This window comes from Podarcis bocagei (assembly GCF_964188305.1).
Source record: "Podarcis bocagei genome assembly, chromosome: 1".
Classification (NCBI taxonomy): Eukaryota; Metazoa; Chordata; class Lepidosauria; order Squamata; family Lacertidae; genus Podarcis; species Podarcis bocagei.
The window spans coordinates 15,057,463-15,076,316 of record NC_138125.1 but is presented as its reverse complement, the minus strand read 5'-3'; the positions used below and the strand labels follow the sequence as shown (position 1 = coordinate 15,076,316).

The following is an 18,854-nucleotide window of genomic DNA, read 5'->3' as shown; positions in this document are numbered from 1 at the left end:
GTATTTCCCTCACTTTTCAGTCTTTCCAGCTGCCTAATCAGGCGGGCTCCACAGGCCACCTAACCCAGCCGTCAATAAAACTGGGCGCTAGAACGTTCCATGGCGCCCATGAGGCGAAGGCGGAGGGCCGCGCCGTCCTGCCAAAACAACGGGTCGAACAGCGCGCGGCCGGAGGGGCAAGCCAGCCCCCTCTCCACTCCAACACAGCTTGGCGCATGCGCCTAGCTGCGAAAGGCCGCCCTCGCGCGCGCGCCTCTCTCCTTCCCTCTGACAGCACTGACATCATTGCTGCCGCCGCGCGGAGGTTTGTGGGCCGGGAGGGAGGGCCGCCATTTTCGGTGAGGAGAGGGGCGGAGCTGAGGCCGCTCAGTCAGCCTTGGGAAGCCGGGAAGGACTTACCTCTGTCTCTCTCTCTCTTTCAGCGGCGGCTGTAACTGCAACAGCCGCGGTGGCGTCGGCGGCTGTGCAGAGACCAGCCTCCTCCTCCTCCTCCCCGGGACTGACAGCCGGCTACTCCGGCCTGGGCGGAGAGGTCATAGCTGGGGTGAGTGGCCGTTTTTCTGGCATCCTGGTTCCCTCTCCGCCTGCCTCCTCCGAGCCCCCCCCCTCCCCGGAGCCAGCGGCCTGCCGCCCCTCCCTACGCCCCCTCCCGCCGCCCCTCAGAGATGCCGGGAAAGGGCGCCACTTATGGGAAGGTGTGTGTGTATGCGTGTCCCGTGTATAGTGGGGAGCGATGCTAGATCTAATGGGGGGGGCCGGGGAGGCGTGAGGTGATGCTGATCCCGAGCACCTAAGGCAGATGGGCAGCCTCTGCGGAGGGAGGACCAGATCCTGCGTGGGTGGGTTGTGGCAGCCAATGAGGATAATAATAATAATAATAATAATAATAATAATAATAATAATAATAATAATAATAATAATAATAATATTTATACCCCATCGTGGCTGGGTTTCCCCAGCCTCACTATGGGCAGCTTACAGGAGGGGTGTAACGCCGGGTGGGTGGGCTGAATGGAGTACAGTGGTACCTCGGGTTACAGACGCTTCAGGTTACATACGCTTCAGGTTACAGACTCCGCTAACCCAGAAATAGTACCTCGGGTTAAGAACTTTGCTTCAGGATGAGAACAGAAATTGTGCTCTGGTGGCACAGCAGCAGCAGGAGGCCCCATTAGCTAAAGTGGTGCTTCAGGTTAAGAACAGTTTCAGGTTAAGAACAGACCTCCAGAACGAATTAAGTACTTAACCCGAGGTACCACTGTACTTCCAAAATATGGTTATTATTGTCATTATTATATATTCATTTTCCCCTGATGGGGCTCAAGGCGGCTTACAGGCAAATATAAGGACAGCAAAAAACCATGCCCCTCTCGCCAATCATCATCAACAACAAATTGGAGCATTGATAGAATTGAAACTGTATACAGTACAGATCTAGAAGATGGTGGAAAGGGACATGCACCGGCGGAGGAAGGAGTAATAGGAGGTTGGTAGCAGCCAGATTTGTTTATTTATTAAGCTCTGGGTGTGAAGGAAGTGTGCGGATGTGTGTCTTCCTTCCTTGGAGGCTCTTTCTCTCTTGCGGCCCCCCACCCCATTTTTCCATCAATTACTCATCCAGAACAAAAGGCAGAGCCAGGCTCCTATTAGTCCCGGGTTGGTCCCTTGGTCCCCCATTGGGATTCCATGGATGTTCAGGCGTGGATCATTTGCAAAGAGCCAAGTAGCCAACACGAATCTCTCGCTCTCTCTTCCCTTTCTCCCCCACCTGCAGCTGGGGAAAGGATGCAGGAGAGGAAGGGATCGGCCTGCATGTAGGGGATGTGCTTCCTTTACAGAGGCGACAACCCCCTTTCCTACCTTTCTCCCTCCCTCTTTCCTTTTCACATTTGTCTCACAGTTTCGGGGGGCTAGACAGTAGCATCTAGGGATGAGGAAATGTGTTACCTCAGTTGCATTTTTAGATGCAGGGTGGCTCAATCCTTCTGGGTTTTTGTTTTTGATTGAAATAAGGAAAGGAGAGGGGGTGGGGCATGCTTTTGAGTCTGTTAAGGCAGGCTCATCAGCTTGCTGTCTCCTGGCTTTCTTTTCAATTGATTACAAGATTTTGGACTCTGAAACTGTTTTGAAGCAATACTTACGCATGGAAGCAGGATGACTGAAACCAGGTTGCAATTAGTAAACCCACAGTCCTAACCATTACTACTCAGAAGTAGGCCCCACTGAATTAGCCTAATTAGCCCTCATTTTCCCTACCTAAAATTACATGTAAACTACTGAAGCGTAAGAGGCCCTTTGAACAAACAGGACCAGCCCATATTCATTAATAACAGGAAATCTGCCAAATGACTTGTATAGGATCTAGGGAAACTTTTAAAAATCTAGGAAGTAGTTTTCATTTTTGTATCTTGATGGGAGAAAATATCTTGTAGAGCTTACAATTCAGTATGACAGTAGAATGAAATATAAACAAATGAAAGATACCATCCTATAATACTGTACTCACATAACTGGTAGTAAACCCTGTTGAACTAAGTGGTTCATACTTATGAGTGGACATGAATAGGATTGTGCTGTGTATAGAATAAGTATGCATTTCTGAGCTAAGTTGTATAGAAAACAGTTGAACCATCTACTTATTGCATACATGTCAGAATTGTATTCTCATCTTTCCTAAAGAGCCATTTGTTTTAAAATGTCATGAACATATTTTGATTTTACTTTTGATTTTAAATATCTCACAGAAGTTCTTTTTCTAAGAATTTTGAAAACTAGGTTGCATCATGGTGGAAGACATTAGTCATAGGACTTAAATGCATCTGGAATAATAAATTCAGCATTCATCAACAGTAAAGTTAAAACAGATCCATTAGGCAGAGCTATAATGTGCTATGAGGCAGCACAACTGAGTTATAGCAAGCATATTGCTTAACAGGAAACTGTTCTGAGATGACTTTATATTTTAGGAAGCTGAGAATTGTGTGGTAATAACACAGCTCATTCAGAAATGCTTAGGAGCCAAAATCTATTGTTTTTATTTTTAAAAAGTCCAAGACTGAATAACATTTTTATATAATGTTCCAGATGTTTACCTATATTTTTGTGATCATGAAAATAAAATTGTTCCATCCTTGATTTTGTTAAAATTATGTACTGTTTAAAAATGCATGTCCTGTTGTAAAATAAAGTAAAGGATTACCTGAAGTAATTGTGAAATATTAATTGATTGCAAGTGGGGACAGAATTCGGGCTTGAGGAAGCTATTGTGTTTTTATTAGAACCCAGAGACTCACCTACTGGAGTCTGGTGTAAAAGAAATACATTTAAAGAAATCTGATCCCAGGAATTTGCTCTTGAGTACTAGAACTGAACAGAATTCTCAATCCTGACACAGAAGAATCCTAGTCATCCAATGCTTTCTTTATTTCAGCAGTATAATTTAGAGTCAATTTGTTGTTGCTGTTGTTAAACAATTAGAAGTCAGAAATTCTTGCCAAAGATCTACCAGTAAATTCCGTTCTGCCTTCTGTCCACTGCTGCTTAACAGTGTCCATGCTTGCCTTCTTACTAAGGCAGAGTAAAAAACAGACGTGATTTAGAATGGAAAGGTTAAAAGAGAAATCTAGGTCACTGGCATAAGAGTAATAGTACTTGCAACCTCAGACGAAGCCTCTGAATATTAAATAAGAACACAGAACAAGAACACTGAACATTAAAGGAAGATGAAGTGGGTTATAATATTAAAAAATCAGTGTAATATGATTTTATTTTAAAGGAGGGATCAGTTGCTGTTAGCTTTGTGTCTGAGTTTTCCATCAGGCTTTGGCAAAATGCTCACCTGCCTCTCTTCCTTTGTGCTGTATCTGTTGGTTTCTTTTGCTCAGTTGGGTGCCCTTGGGATGTTTCATTGTACCCTCTAATGCAGTCTCTGGCTTTTTACTGCAGGCTAAATTCCCTTTGGACATGAGGATTAGTGCAGCTTCTCTTCAGTCTCCACCTTTCTGCCTCTGAGGCACAGTTAGCTTAGAATATGTTTTTACTCTGAATTTTCAGTACGTATAACCCTGTCTAGTGTGACAACATGGCTTCTATACATTTTAGGCTTTTTAACATTCAGAATAGCAAGTGCACGAGGCAACATCAAACAAAAGCTGTCTGAAAGAGCTATGGTGCTCAAATATGTCGTTTTCTTTATAATAGGAACTAAGCTTCAAATGTTTAAGCTTCAGTTTTTGGAATCTTCAAGAAATGGAGGCCCTCCAATTTAATTTATTCTTTGCAGGATGTACTGCTCATAAACTTGCATGTAAAATAGCATAGGAAGGAAAATCCCCTGAGGAAGTTTGTCCTTATTACCATACTGTATTTTCTATGTCTTATTGCTGATGCACATGCAAAATATATTGATATTCCTGGAGGGGGGGATGAATGGGTTTTTTAAGATGACAGATTAGGCAGGAAAGAATGGATTGTTTTGTCAAACTTTTCTAATAGCAATATTCATTGATGCAGAGAAGAAAGTATTTGGAAATATCCCCCCCATTTTTTTTTATTACTCTGTAGTTGTATTAAGTGCAATTTTCCTGTCATCTCTAGAAAATAAACTCTTGTCACTACAGATAAGGGATTCTAGGCTTTTTCAGATCAAAGATGAAATTGTAATGGATAAAATTTGAAGCTATTGCAGCGGCAAGGACTGTGAGCTTTTCTGGTTCTGTCCATAAACTTGCTGCTAGCAATTATTCATCCCTCACTGGGATAATACTGTCCTATCTCACAAGCAGCACTTATTTTTCAGGGGGTACTCAAGGGTACGGAATACCAGCACCTCTTTTTTGTTGTTGCTAAAAAGTGTGGCACTTATTGTAACAACTTAATGGCTAGTACCGGCACCTATTTTTCTGGGGGGGGGGGGGACAATGCTCACAAGGCTATTGTAAAGATTATTTGCAGCATATTTGAAACACTTTTAACACTCAGTATGCTATATTGTTGTTGTTGTTTAGTCATATCCGACTCTGTGACCCCATGGACCAGAGCACGCCAGGCACTTCTGTCTTCCACTGCCTCCCGCAGTTTGGTCAAACTCATGCTGGTAGCTTCGAGAACACTATTCAACCATCTTGTCCTCTGTTATGCTATATACATAAATGCAAGGAAGTAAATTTTGTACTTTTTTACTTCAGTGCTTACATTCCCAGCACAAAATAAACACTTGCCAGCTTTTTCCCGCCATTCACTTTATTTTCCAATACGCTAACATTTGTTGAGTAACTCAACGCAGCATCTGGTTTCCAAAATAATTGGGGTATCAATAGGTATGGTACCTGAAATTACTGAAGTATTTTGCGTAAAACTAACCTTTGTGTTTGTATTGCTGAGAAGTGACTAATTTATCATGTTGCCTGTATACATTTTTTCAAACATATTTTTTACCAATATAATTTAGTCCAATAAAATTGCATAAGCGCAACATGGCAAGAAATCTTCCTTCATATACTGACTTTACTTTAGAGATTATGGCTTATTTAAACCATAGTTTTCTGTTACATTGAAATGAGGAGGTTAGATTACTGACTACTAACTAGCATAGGGAATTATCATATGCTGATTAGTAAACCAAGATTAAAATCATAGTTTCTTGTTTGACTGTGACAGGAAACTGTGAATTCAGCAAGTCATGATCTCTGAGCTGAAGTAAGTGTGTAAGAGGTTTTGAAATTGTTTTAGATTCATATGGTGCACCCAAAGTTGTGTGATTAAAAATCCCTCTCCCTCTGCAGCCCCCTGTGCCCTCCAGTCTGCTTTGGAGTGTCCATCTCTGCCAGTTTTAATGTTTTTATGAGAATTTGAACGATTCTCATGATTTTTTGTCTTACCTCACTAACCTTTAGGGCTATAAAACTATTTTGCCATCAGTCTTCATATGTGTTCCAAATTGCCATCCATGTGGCTCATGACCTTGCCCTGGCACTCTGTGATTATCTGCCCTTGATGAATTCTCAGTATTCCATAATGATAATATTACCAAAGTAAGAACATTCAATAGTTTTGATTTGAGTAAAGGAAAACTGTACACTTGCAGCTTTAAAAAAATCTGTATTTCAAGGGTAGTGTCAGTATTTCTATATACTTATGGTTTTATAGTATTGTGTTCAGTGGCATTGACCTAAAAATGTCTACTTTTTATGCTGAACAACAAAATAAATATCATGTTGATATGTTGATAACTGACTCAAGATGAATTATTTGTTTAAGGCAGGGGGGGGAGGGTTGCTTGAAGGGGAATAGCTCTGAACATGGGAATTCTTAATCTTGAAAGTGTTATTTGTGCTGACAATGGGTGATCTCCACTAAGTCCAACTGAAACTAGCTGCAAATTTATTTTTGTTGATCTCAGTGACTGTTGGATATCACCCAATAGACAGCTCACTGGATTCATTGCGATACAGATGTATGGCACCTGTTAAGTATTTTTCATTTATTGCACCAGCCATTTACACCTTGTTCCAAGAAAGGAGAGCTGCATGTAGAAGCAGGATTGCATGCACCCTATTGATAAAGATGTGCATTCCCATCTGTGGACATGCTCATTTGGACCCCATTAAATTGGCTGGATGCATCTTTTGATGACTCTGTGTTCTGATGGATTTGGGCCATAGTGTTGTTAAATAGCTACACAAACTGTACTTAAATAAATATGCTGATATAGTTTAATTCTGTGCACAATGAGTACAGTTGGTGGAAATAATCAACATTGTATGATGCAACGTTTATGATGTTGCTAGTATATGTGCTGTAGGAATTACCAGTGCTGAGAGATGAGTCTGTGTAACATTTGTCCTTCTGAAATAACCTGAGGAGTTTGGCTGTTTGAGACATGCCTTCAGAAGGAAATAGTTGACTGATGATATAAGACATTTCATCAGTGCATACGTGGAATTATCAAGGAAAACTTAAGTCAGGTGAGCATGGTGAAATGGCATCATACTAGTTTACCAGCATTTGACTCATTTACCTCTTTCACACATTTTCCTGTAGCAAACACATTGACAGACATGGCCTACTTGTACATTGCCTTGGTCAGATGTTCAGCTTGTTCTTTTTCTTCAGTCAGCCAACCTATGCAAGATGGCCTGTGTTGACTGCAAGACAACATGCTGAAAATGTAAGAGCCTCACCCTGGCAAGCAGCTCTGTGCATATGTTGAAAAGGAAAAAAAAATCCCAAGATCTGCTGTTGACATGAGATTGGAACAGATAGGCAATGCTAATGCTGCAAGTAATCTAACAGAAATGTTAGCATTTACCAACCCATATCTATTGGACAAAGCTGGACAGAAAGTCATTTACTAAGATCAAGCATTTTGAGTAAAACCAAATTTTGAAGAGCTGGGGTGCCACAAAGAGGAAGATACTACTGCTGAACGGCAACTAACATGAGGAAGGATCGTGCACAGTTTATCTTCATGATAAAGATCAAAGAAAGATGGAAGAAAGTTTGTATCCCTTTGAAGCATACATCAAACTCTCATTGTTCAGCATGGTTGTTGGCATCCATCTGTCTCAAGAGACAATGGCTACAAGAAAGCTGCACCATCCCCTACAGCTGATTTCCTGTTGAATATGTTCCACAAGGGGAATAAAGCTTATGACAACTTCATTGCTGTGAGAATCTATTACATCTCAAACCAGCCAATTACAAGGTGTAATCTTTTGCAACAGTCAGAAGAAAAATAAGAAAATACTGTATATTTAAGGTGACAATTCCTGTATCACTACAAAAAAGAGTTACAGGTATATCCCCTGATATTAGTACCTCTGATTTGGTCACATAGATGCAACCATGTTTTAAACTGACAGTTTTCACTTAAAAGTAGAATCCATAGTCGACAGCTATCTATCAAAGATTGCACATGAGTTGATGGAATGTTCCTTCTTTCCATGTGTATGCTAGTGGAGTCTGAACTGGCAGTGACTGACCAGAAACAAGACGAAGATATATAATTGACTTAATTTATTACCTTGCAATGTCATGTACTTCACTAAATTACATTATTACGTGCACCTATGACATGGCTATGTTACTCATTCTTCTAGGAAATTCTGAAAGCAAATGTTTGGATGGAAGTAGGTTTGCAATCAAAGAGTAGTTTGAAGTACTACATAGATGTGTGATAGCTAGCTCATTTATGATCACCATGTGCAAATCCGTATCTGGATTTCTTTGCTTCACTGGATGCCTTTTTAAGCAAGGGAAGATTCAGCCTTCAAGGTTCAGGAAGGAAATGAGAATGTACAAGCCATGCTTTCTTCTTTAAAGTGATTGGATTTGGAATGAGGTAACAAAAGCTTAAAACCGTGTAAATTGAAGCTAGTTAATGAAGCAAGGCTGCAGAAGTTCATAGTTGTGTACAATCAACGTGGTTCTCCTATGAGTGAAATTATAGCAACATATGGAAGAACTGTGCGGCCATGCAAGTCATTCAAAAGAAGATATTGTAGACAATTTTATTTATGGAATTGGACCCAAGCTACACAAAGCAAGACACTGTTGTCCAGTCCACAGCTAGAAAACTGAAAATCAAAGTGCACAACAGAGGGATTTGATGGGAATCAGGATTCCTATCTCTCGGAATCTTCAAGTACACAGATCATGATGCCTTGGTACCATTCTCATGTAGCTGATGAAATAGAGGAGACTCATGTTCTTTGTGGATTTGGAGACAGTCTTCACCCAAAAGTGTGCTTGTTATCAATTTTATTCATGTACAGCAAGTAAAATCACAAACAAGGTTTGTGATAGCTAGCCTGAAAAAAGCATAATAATTGTATAAATTATACAATAAGCTAACTAAACCCTCACAAAACTAAATAAGGCATAAGACTACAAACAGTTAAGCGTAAGGCTACCAAGCAATAGCCTGCATGGCATCTTACAGCCGGGTTGAAACATCTCTGTTAGTTCTGGGTCTATCTCTTAAGTTCCTCTTCTTAGTTTCAGCAGCTGAGTTGTGGTTTTGCCGGTTGTCTGGCTCCCTATTATGTATTGTTTCACTATGCTGACAAGGCTAATTCATGTGTTCATAATACACATATGAGTTATATGTCACTGGGCTTTACCTTCTTTATGCATTCCTGGGAGGAAAAGGGAATACTGCTCTAGATCCCAAGCAGCTACGTTCTTCAAACTAAAAGCAGTTGTGTGAGAAACTCAGCTTATATGTTACAGACAACCAGCCTTTGATTCTTCCAGCTAGTGCATTGTTTATCATACTTTACAAGCCTTGTGACATTTGCTAATTTCTACTGAATAAACGCTGTGCTGCTGACAAAGATTCATATTAACTCTGGAAGGGACAGGTTACAAACAGCAAACAAAGCTAAGTCCATGCATGTTAGGCCTTATGCTGGGGCATTAAAGGGACAATTGCCAGCATCAGTCCTTGTGAAAACCGTAGTCTTCTACACATGTCAGGAAGATTTTGGGATTCACATGGCAGGAGAGCATCTTAAACAAAGATGTGCTCTCCCAAGCCCACATTCTCACCATGTTTGCACTCCTGTCCCAGCAACATCTACGCTAGGTTGGTAATGTCCACAGAATAAAAGATGGCAGGATCCCCAAGGACATGCTCTGTGGAGAGCTTGCTTCAGGCACCGGGCCCATTGTTAGACCAACTCTTCATTACAAAAATGTCTGCAAACTTGACATGAAGGCTGGCAACATTAATCCTGTGGTGTGGGAATCCCTTGCAGACGACCACAGTGCCTGGAGGCAGACAAACAGGTTGTATATCCACAGCAGTGACCTGAGGAGGAATGACCGTTAGAAGAAGAAACACCATGGTACACTTGCGTCAGCACAACCGAACGCTTTCATCTGCCTCAGCTGCAACAGATCCTGTATTTTTCGTTTCGGTCTCTACTGCCACAGCAGGCGCTGTAACTCTCCAATAGCTCAACTCTGATACTGTATTGTCTTCTGCTAACTAACACACAACTGGGGGAAGGACAACATATGCATGGTCAATTGGTTTTTAATGCCTGGTGGTTGTTTCTCCTTGTGATCTTAGTGGCATTGGTATCAGTGAGTTCCTGAACCAGGAGACCTAGCTCAGCCTTTATTTTTCACTGGTATCTTCCTTTCATACTCCAAAATCAGATAAATTCTACCCCTTTACTAAATTTAGGATTATGGGTAGTCTGCAACATCCCCCCAAATTCATAATATTATTTTCCTACTTCAAGTAAAGGTGTGCTCCAAGTAGAACCATTGAAGAACAAGAGAAATAAGATACAATACTTTGCATACCTTTTTCTAGCTCTGTCACAGGTATGCACATGCTCAGATTTAGGAATAAGAAGCTCCACCCAGTGTTTGGAAACATGTTATGGCCCAAAGGCTGTTGTTTAGATTTATTTTCTGATATATTTTGCATATTTGTATGCAACCAATTTGCTCCCTGGCAATTCACAATAAAATGCATAGAACAATGAAATCAATAGTACACAGCAAACCAGGAACAGAGGTGCATTTAAAATAGGTTAAAGCATGAAGCATAAAAGGCTTCAGAAAAGCAGATCTTCTTACAGTGCCAAAAGAAGAATGGGTGCATGGTTAGCCTCCCTAGGGAAGGAGTTCTGTGAGTGGTACAGAGGTATTTGCTTTAACAGAGAATTGGCAACTAATAGTTACCCTTATTGGGTGGCACTGTGGGTTAAACCACAGAGCCTAGGACTTGCCGATCAGAAGGTCGGCGGTTCAAATCCCTGCGACAGGGTGAGCTCCTATTGCTCGGTCCCTGCTCCTGCCAACCTAGCAGTTCGAAAGCACGTCAAAGTGCAAGTAGATAAATAGGTACCGCTCCGGCGGGAAGGTAAACGGCGTTTCCGTGCGCTGCTCTGGTTTGCCAGAAGCGACTTAGTCATGCTGGCCACATGACCCGGAAGCTGTACGCCGGCTCCCTTGGCCTATAGAGCGAGATGAGTGCCGCAACCCCAGAGTCGGCCATGACTGGACCTAATGGTCAGGGGTCCCTTTACCTTTACCTTAGTTACCCGTATTACAGCTATTCCTGACGGACCTTCTGGAATAGGTTTTAATTCAGCACAGGCTGCAGTGGGGAAGGGAAACTTGGAGAATATAAGCCTGCCTTGTGGAAGTCCCTTTTTGCTTTTGCAAGACATATCTGGATCCAAGCCATGATATGTACTAGCTATGAATGGTGAATGTGCTTGTCTATAGCACTCGTGATTCAAGTTGAAGTTTAGTATCATAATGGGAAAAGAAAATTGGTTAATTGCTAATGAGTGGTCCTTTACAATTAGAATATATTCTGTGTTGAATACGTTGGAAATTGCTGTTGTGTTTTTGCTGTGCCTTTTTCAAAATTCAGTTGCAGTCTCTCACCCCAACCCCACCTCCCAGTGAGTCATGTGTGTCTGACTGTGCGGTGTGAAATTTTGTTTTTTCAGGAAACAGTTCCTGGCAAATTAGGGAAGTGTGACAAGTCTCTCAACTCTTCTTTTTGCTTTCAGATCTGTGGAGGTGACTAAGTATTTTGGTATTGCTTTCAGATTCAGAGAAAGGACAGCTCAATCCTACCCATTCTAACTCATGGGTGGGGAGTCAGTGGTCCTCCAGACGTCATTAGACTTCCAACTCCCATCACTCAAGCTGGCATGGTCAATAGTAATGGATTATAGAAGTTGTTGTTCAGCAACATATAGTGTTAGAAACTGAGATATGACAGCTAAATGGCACCTTAAACCTAGGTTATGGGCACAAGAATGGAATGTCTAGGCGCACTTTTTATAACAAGAATACAAAGCTGAAAATGAATGAACTGCAGCTGAAGTATTATGTTCATTTTTCACATGGTCTAGTCCTTTCCCTGCTGACCCCCCTAATATTCTTAAAAGGTTCTCTTCTCCAGTCTTCAGAGAGCAGCTGGAAGTGGGGAGACAGAAAAAGTTCCTCCTTTCCTTCCACTCTGCAGTTTTAATCTGAAATCTTAGGCACAGTACTGTGCCCAGAGCTCCGAAACTGCTCTCGCTAATGCAGTTCCCTGTTGCAAAATACGCCTGGAACAATGGGAGTTTTGAACACTGCATATAGATAGCCACAAGTTCCCCATATTTGCTCTAGCTCAGGCTTCCTTAGCCTTGGCCCTCCAGATGTTTTGAGACTACAATTCTCATCCCTGACCACTGGTCCTGCTAGCTAGGGATCATGGTAGTTGTAGGCCAAAAACATCTGGAGGGCCAAGGTTGAGGAAGCCTGCTGTAGCTGATGCAAAATAATTTCTGTTGCACAGGGTCCCTTCAGTCCTCCAAATGAGATTTATGGAGGGGGAGCAGGGGGAATTGTTAGAAACTGCTCCTCTCCCCTTTCTTCCATCAGGGAATTGGACAACATTGGAAGCCACGCGGTAGCTGCTGCTTTAATGTTTACTTCAGTTGTTTTAATGTGATTCATCTTGCATGTGGGCAGGAGACTATAGTTTCATCTACCTCTGTCCTGAGTGAGGAGGAGCATAAAGGTGCTGGCTCTTCTTTACTGTTCTGAGATAATCCCTTATGGTCCATGATTATTATTATTTCTCCTGATAACCATATACTTACTGGGTTCCCTCCCTCCTAAACATGTCTTCAATGGAAATTTGAATAACTCTCTGAAATTGTAAATCTATGGAAGAACTGGTTAAATGAATTGTGCCCAAGCAGGCTCTACAGGTTATTGAGAGAGCAGTAAACTGCTTTTGGCCCATGGAAGTCATTTAGAAGTGCTTCTGTCAGCAGCTTTTAGAGCTGAATGCACTGCTTTGCTATATTATAAAATAACAGGAAAAATCCCTTTTACCTGTCTTTCATTAGTTTCCCTTACTCAGCCATTTCAATATTCTTGTCATTTTTAAAATTTCCCATCCCTTTGGTTTGGGTGACAATGTATGCCTGCAAAACAGGATTAATAAATGGATATTTCACACAAATCAATACTGAAACAGACAGGTGTTAAGTGCTTTCTGGTCCGTGTGTGTGTGTAGGAAGGATATCAGAATTCAAAAGCTTTGAGACCATGGGGCCGTATTCAGTGTAATGCTGGGGAGATCAGTCCATCAGCTCAAGCGTTTCTGCTTGCTTGACAGCAGTCTCTCCTTCCTTGCCCTTGCTGTTCTGGGGATTCTGCTCACTCTCCAGAGCAGATTTGGGGAGGGCATGTTGTAGCTATTGCACTGGCTTCCACTAGTGTGATGACTTAGTTGAATATTGTTAATTTATTTATTATTATTAATAATATGGCCCAGGGATAATATTTTAATATTGTTTAAAATAAGGATTGTAAATTATGCTGTCCCTATTGTAAGGAAGTTTTTGTACTGTCTTAATATTTAAATTATATATCCTGTATTTTTAATACTGTTTTATTGTATGCTGCCCAGTGAATATTTATTGATGGGCTGCTACATAACTCATAATTCATAAATTATATAATTGTAGATTTGAAAGGGACCCTGAGGCTCATCTACTAAAATATATGTATCTTGCTGGCCGGCAAAGCTTACCCAAACCTTTCAGAAATTAAAATATTGTTGACTGCATAGCCTTTTTGTGATAGTAATGTTTACTGCAAATGTATTGACAATATTTTATTGCACAAGTCTGTAGCTGTATACAAGATACAAAATATTGGAGCACTGCATTGTATTGTGGAAAATGTTTGTTTTGAATAGGAAATTTCACAGGAGTTATTGTAGACACACCTACATTCAAAATCTAGAGTATGTATACCAATATGTTTTATGCCATTTTGGCATGCTTTGGTCTACTGCATCAGTTTTCAATTAAGACCAATAAGAATTGTAAAATATGTTGCTTGGCTTTAAACTAAAGTTACCATTTCTGTGTTTTCTTAGAATGTATGACAACATGTCCACAATGGTGTATCTAAAAGAAGACAAGTTGGAGAAACTCACTCAAGATGAAATTATTTCAAAGACTAAGCAAGTGATTCAAGGGCTAGAAGCTTTGAAGAATGAGCACAATTCCATCTTACAGAGTTTACTGGAGACACTGAAGTGTTTGAAGAAAGATGACGAAACAAATTTGGTGGAAGAAAAATCAAACATGATTCGCAAGTCTCTGGAAATGCTGGAACTTGGACTCAGTGAAGCACAGGTGAAAAGCCATTTCTATTTAGTCTGGTGTCAAAGTGTTATCTTGCTTTGATACAGTTTTTTTAACAATGTTAACAATTAAAATCTCAAATGTTGGATTTGTAAAGCAGCGATGCAGTTGATGCTAACCCACATATATGTTCAAATATTGTAAGACAAGAGGAATAATACTTGTAATTTCTGGTCCTTTCTAGGTAATGATGGCCTTGTCAAATCACTTAAATGCGGTGGAATCAGAGAAGCAGAAATTACGAGCTCAGGTTCGCAGGCTATGCCAGGAAAACCAATGGCTAAGAGATGAGCTAGCCAATACCCAGCAGAAATTACAAAAGAGTGAACAGTCAGTGGCTCAGCTGGAAGAAGAAAAGAAGCACCTAGAATTTATGAATCAGTTAAAAAAATACGATGATGATATATCTCCTTCAGTAAGTAGCTTCACATTAAAACACATTTTAGTCTTCCTAATTTTTTTCTGTTTGCTGAGGAACGTTACCCTATAAATGTTGGGACCTTTCCTCATAGGAGAGTTGTCCAGCCCTGTGATCACCTTTGTTACCCTTTTCTCAAGATCATCTGGTCATAAACTTAGAGTTCTCTTTTTGCACTTCTAAATATCATGCTTAGTAGATGATACACTTTTCAGTAATGGTATTAGTTTGAGAAGTAGGGTGGGGAGACAGTAGTGAGACAAAAGGTGCCTTTTGCAATTTGTGGATATGCATGATGCGCATATCCATATTGATTCAGTGGTTCTAACTGCTTGTTGTTTCTTGGGATTTGTCTAGGAGGATAAAGACACAGATTCTACCAAAGAGCCACTGGATGATTTATTCCCCAATGATGAAGATGACCAAGGACAAGGGAGTAAGTGAATGTAACTTTATACATCATACAGAGTGAGTGGGGACTAGTGGAAGTTTAGCTGCTTCTTTAAGTCATTAGTGCACAGTGCACAGCATAAAAGAGTAGCTGCAGTATTGAAGCCTGGCAGCTGACTTGCCAGAAACAATAAAAATGATAGACTTGAAACTTCTGATGGGCAATCAGAAATTGTACTTCATTGTGAAGATTTTTTCCTAGTTAGTGATAACCACGGTTTATCATGTTTGAACTGGGGAAATCATACTTTGCTCTCAAATTATACTGAGGCTAGGATCCAGTTCTGAAGCTAAGCATGCAAGGAACAAGTCTCCCCCATGGTTATAGGTTTGGGCTTTTCCCCAGGTTACATTGGCTTGCTAGATGACAGGGGAAAAACTTGCATCAGCAACCATGGTGGCTGAACTTTTGATTTCCTGCTTTTCCATGAGTTTGGCTATATCCAATCTCATTCTCCTGGGAAGCCAGAGACTTTCAAGTGTAATGAATAAAAGAAATAGAACTTGCTAACAAAACATGTGCCAGAGTATGCTCAAAGTAATGTGTGTGTTTAAAAAAAAAACCACAAGAGTGGAATGATTAGGTATAATAACCTCATGGAACTCAATCATAGTTTTGACAGTTAAAACATTTGAGTGTGTAGTCTTAAAGAAGTTCAATTCATTCATGCCAGTTACATATTAATTTTAATATACAGCTTTCTTCTTTCTAGTTCAACAACCACATAGCAGTGCAGCAGCAGCTGCCCAGCAGGGTGGCTATGAAATCCCAGCAAGATTAAGGACCCTTCATAATCTTGTCATTCAGTATGCTTCCCAAGGCAGATATGAAGTTGCTGTACCCCTCTGTAAACAAGCACTTGAAGACCTGGAGAAGACATCAGGTCATGATCATCCTGATGTTGCCACTATGTTGAATATACTTGCATTGGTATACAGGTTGGTATTTAAACGGTTTTCTAATGTGTTTGATGTTACAGCTAGACTAAAATACAGTACTTGTGGTGGTGTTTTGAGTAACAATGTTGTATTTTAGTTTGAGGACATAGCCTTTTTAGGGAGACAGTCATGCAACTTGAATAATATTCCTAGATATTTTGAGTTGGGCTGAGGACATTCTTACTTTAGCAGTAGTTTGCTGCTAGTGGCTTGGGAACTGAATCTGCATTTTGTTTTGGTGCTGGTTGGTGCATCTGATGACCTTAGATTGGGAGGAGAACTGGGTATACTGTCCATAGTATCCTGCAGTTGTTGTTCTTTATAGAGATGTAGAGGGCAGCCTCAGATTATCAGCATGGTCTGTTCTAGTACCTAGCCACTGTGCTGTAACTCTGTTGAATAATAGGCACTTCATGGGTTGAGACATGAAAAGAGCAGAATCTGCACTGGATTCTGACAGTTTCATATACTTAAGATACTGAATCCAATTCTTGCTGATTTTCCTGACTGAATTCTTAGAAAATATGTTCATGAGATATGGTTGTTAATCATGACTTCTCTAATTTAGGGACCAGAATAAATACAAAGATGCAGCAAACTTACTGAATGATGCTTTGGCTATTCGTGAAAAGACCTTGGGCAAAGATCATCCAGCGGTTTGTATATTAGATGGTTCTTTTGTTTCTTCCTTCTTTTGTTTCTTCCTTCTTTGTAGTATCAAGTCCTTTTGGTTTCCTTTGAAACTCATTTTAATATTAACTCAACAGGAAGGTTTTTAAGCCCTGGTTTATCGTTAACTTCATTCAGGTAGGTAACTCTCAATATAATGTCTTGCACTTTTAATAATTAAGCACAAAACTCTTTCAACATTGGTCCACTTAAATTACTTTCTTGCACACTTGTCTGATTCTGAATCATTTACATGATGAATTTACCTGAAATTCTGAAATATTTCAAATGTGTTTTTGGATTGCTTTTTTGGAGCAATAGTAAAAACTTTTGTTCAGTGTAAGACATTTATTAAATACTCTCCATTGATAATTACAGATGTCCTTTCTATAATATGAAACTATGTCACTTTCTAATATATATCTTTTGAATATAGTATTCTGCTTCATCGAGCAAAATTGTGCATTTCCTAATATTCCTAGCCCAGTGCTTCCCAGCCAGTATGTTATAACTAATCTATTGTCCACATGCTTGTCCCAGTTAAGGTTTTAGCTCTGGGCCAGTACTTTCAAAACATATAGTCCTTTAGCATGACTTATTCCATGCTTGCTGGATCTTACTACTTGGTTCTACTTAACAACCTAGTAAATATGTACCATCCAACAACAATTTACTACTATTTGTAGGCCACCAAAGGTTGGGCATCACTGTGCTAGTTAAGACACATTTTATGTTTCTTAGTTTCACAAGTATTTAAACATCTGAATTACAAATAAATGAATGCTCTAGGAGCTGCTTAATTTTTCTCCAGATAATTTCAGCAGGTATGTTAGTAGACCTACAAAGCTTTTGTCCTCATTTTGCAGGTTGCAGCAACTTTAAACAATCTTGCAGTGCTTTATGGAAAAAGAGGAAAATACAAGGAAGCTGAACCATTATGCAAGAGAGCATTGGAAATCAGAGAGAAGGTAGCTCAGAACAACTGTTATTTTTGCTGACTTCTGCTTTTTCAGTCTCAGACTTGTCATGATATTGGCTGTGTGTGTTGGTTAAAATAGAGATTGTGCGTACAGTTGTGCACATTTAGGATTTTATTGCAATGATCTATTAAGTTTTTAGAAATCAACTCACTGTATTTTAAAGATGTGTCAGAACCTGCTCTCAAAAGACAGGAAACCCCATATTTGTTACGAGGCAGGGAGATCAGGTATCAAGGAACATCTCAACATCTCAGATGGGATATTTTATTCCAGTAGTGTCATGACAGCTGTCACACATCACAGTTCTGAGCCACTTTTTCCTGCACTACATACTATTGACTTTGAATGCTATTTCTCTGTCTTCAAAAACAGCAATATGTTTTGGAAATCTACCTTGTGCATATGATTTGGAATGCAAAACAGATGAAAAGTAGGCATTGGGGAGCACCCTAACTTTCCAGAAGTCTGCACATGTAGAAGTGGGGTGAATGACAGAAAAGGAAAGGAATTAGTGTGGAAAGTAGTAATCCTCCCATAGTGTAGGCAGAAGTTCTTTGTGAAGTTTCTTGTGGAGGTTTGAAGGATTTATAACTGGAAAGTTGTGATCTGGAATATTTCCCATACCCCTATATAATATTTAAATAATTCTGGCTAAATTTGTTTAATATAATTTTCCAGAGGTGGAGTATAAATAGGGGCTTGAGTCTAGTTGAGCCAATGCTAGTGTAAATATGAATGACGGCTTTTTAAAAAAAGTTTATATTTTAAAAGGAAGTGATACACTGGTAACCTAGTGTTCCTTTATTTCTAGGTACTGGGAAAAGACCATCCAGATGTTGCCAAACAGTTAAATAATCTGGCCTTACTATGTCAGAACCAGGGTAAATATGAAGAAGTGGAATACTACTATCAACGGGCACTTGAGATCTACCAAACAAAACTGGGGCCGGATGATCCAAACGTAGCAAAAACCAAGAATAATTTGGTATGTCTGCACAGTGGCATATATAATAATGAGACGTGAGCTACTGTATTTCTCATTTGCTGAAAACATGGGCTTGGATCCAAAACACCGAGCAAAATGAAAATAGTTCCTAGTGCCAGGACTGCCACACTAAGACTTGCACATGTGCTAGAGGAAGACTTTCAGCAGTGATATATTATACTGTGTCTTACAATTACTGCGCTTCTGCTTGCCCAGATGAAGTA

At 40.2% G+C, this 18,854-nt stretch overlaps 1 protein-coding gene across 7 annotated transcripts in view; it reads left to right on the top strand.

Moving 5' to 3' along the window:
* The first annotated feature begins 316 nt into the window (after positions 1-316).
* KLC1 (kinesin light chain 1) overlaps positions 317-18,854 on the top strand; it is a 38,310-nt gene continuing 19,772 nt past the window's right edge. For 5 of the 7 annotated variants that reach the window (XM_081192488.1, XM_081192490.1, XM_081192487.1 and 2 more), the window contains exons 1-7: positions 13,919-14,180; positions 14,374-14,604; positions 14,965-15,043; positions 15,771-15,996; positions 16,565-16,652; positions 17,532-17,633; positions 18,457-18,630. In XM_081192488.1, coding sequence (XP_081048614.1) covers positions 13,920-14,180; positions 14,374-14,604; positions 14,965-15,043; positions 15,771-15,996; positions 16,565-16,652; positions 17,532-17,633; positions 18,457-18,630 — 1,161 coding nt within the window. In that variant the 5' untranslated portion in view covers position 13,919. Of the gene's footprint in view, positions 545-1,350; positions 1,487-13,918; positions 14,181-14,373; positions 14,605-14,964; positions 15,044-15,770; positions 15,997-16,564; positions 16,653-17,531; positions 17,634-18,456; positions 18,631-18,854 lie in introns of those variants that run through there. The other 2 variants (XM_081192485.1, XM_081192486.1) reach the window with 2 other exon arrangements.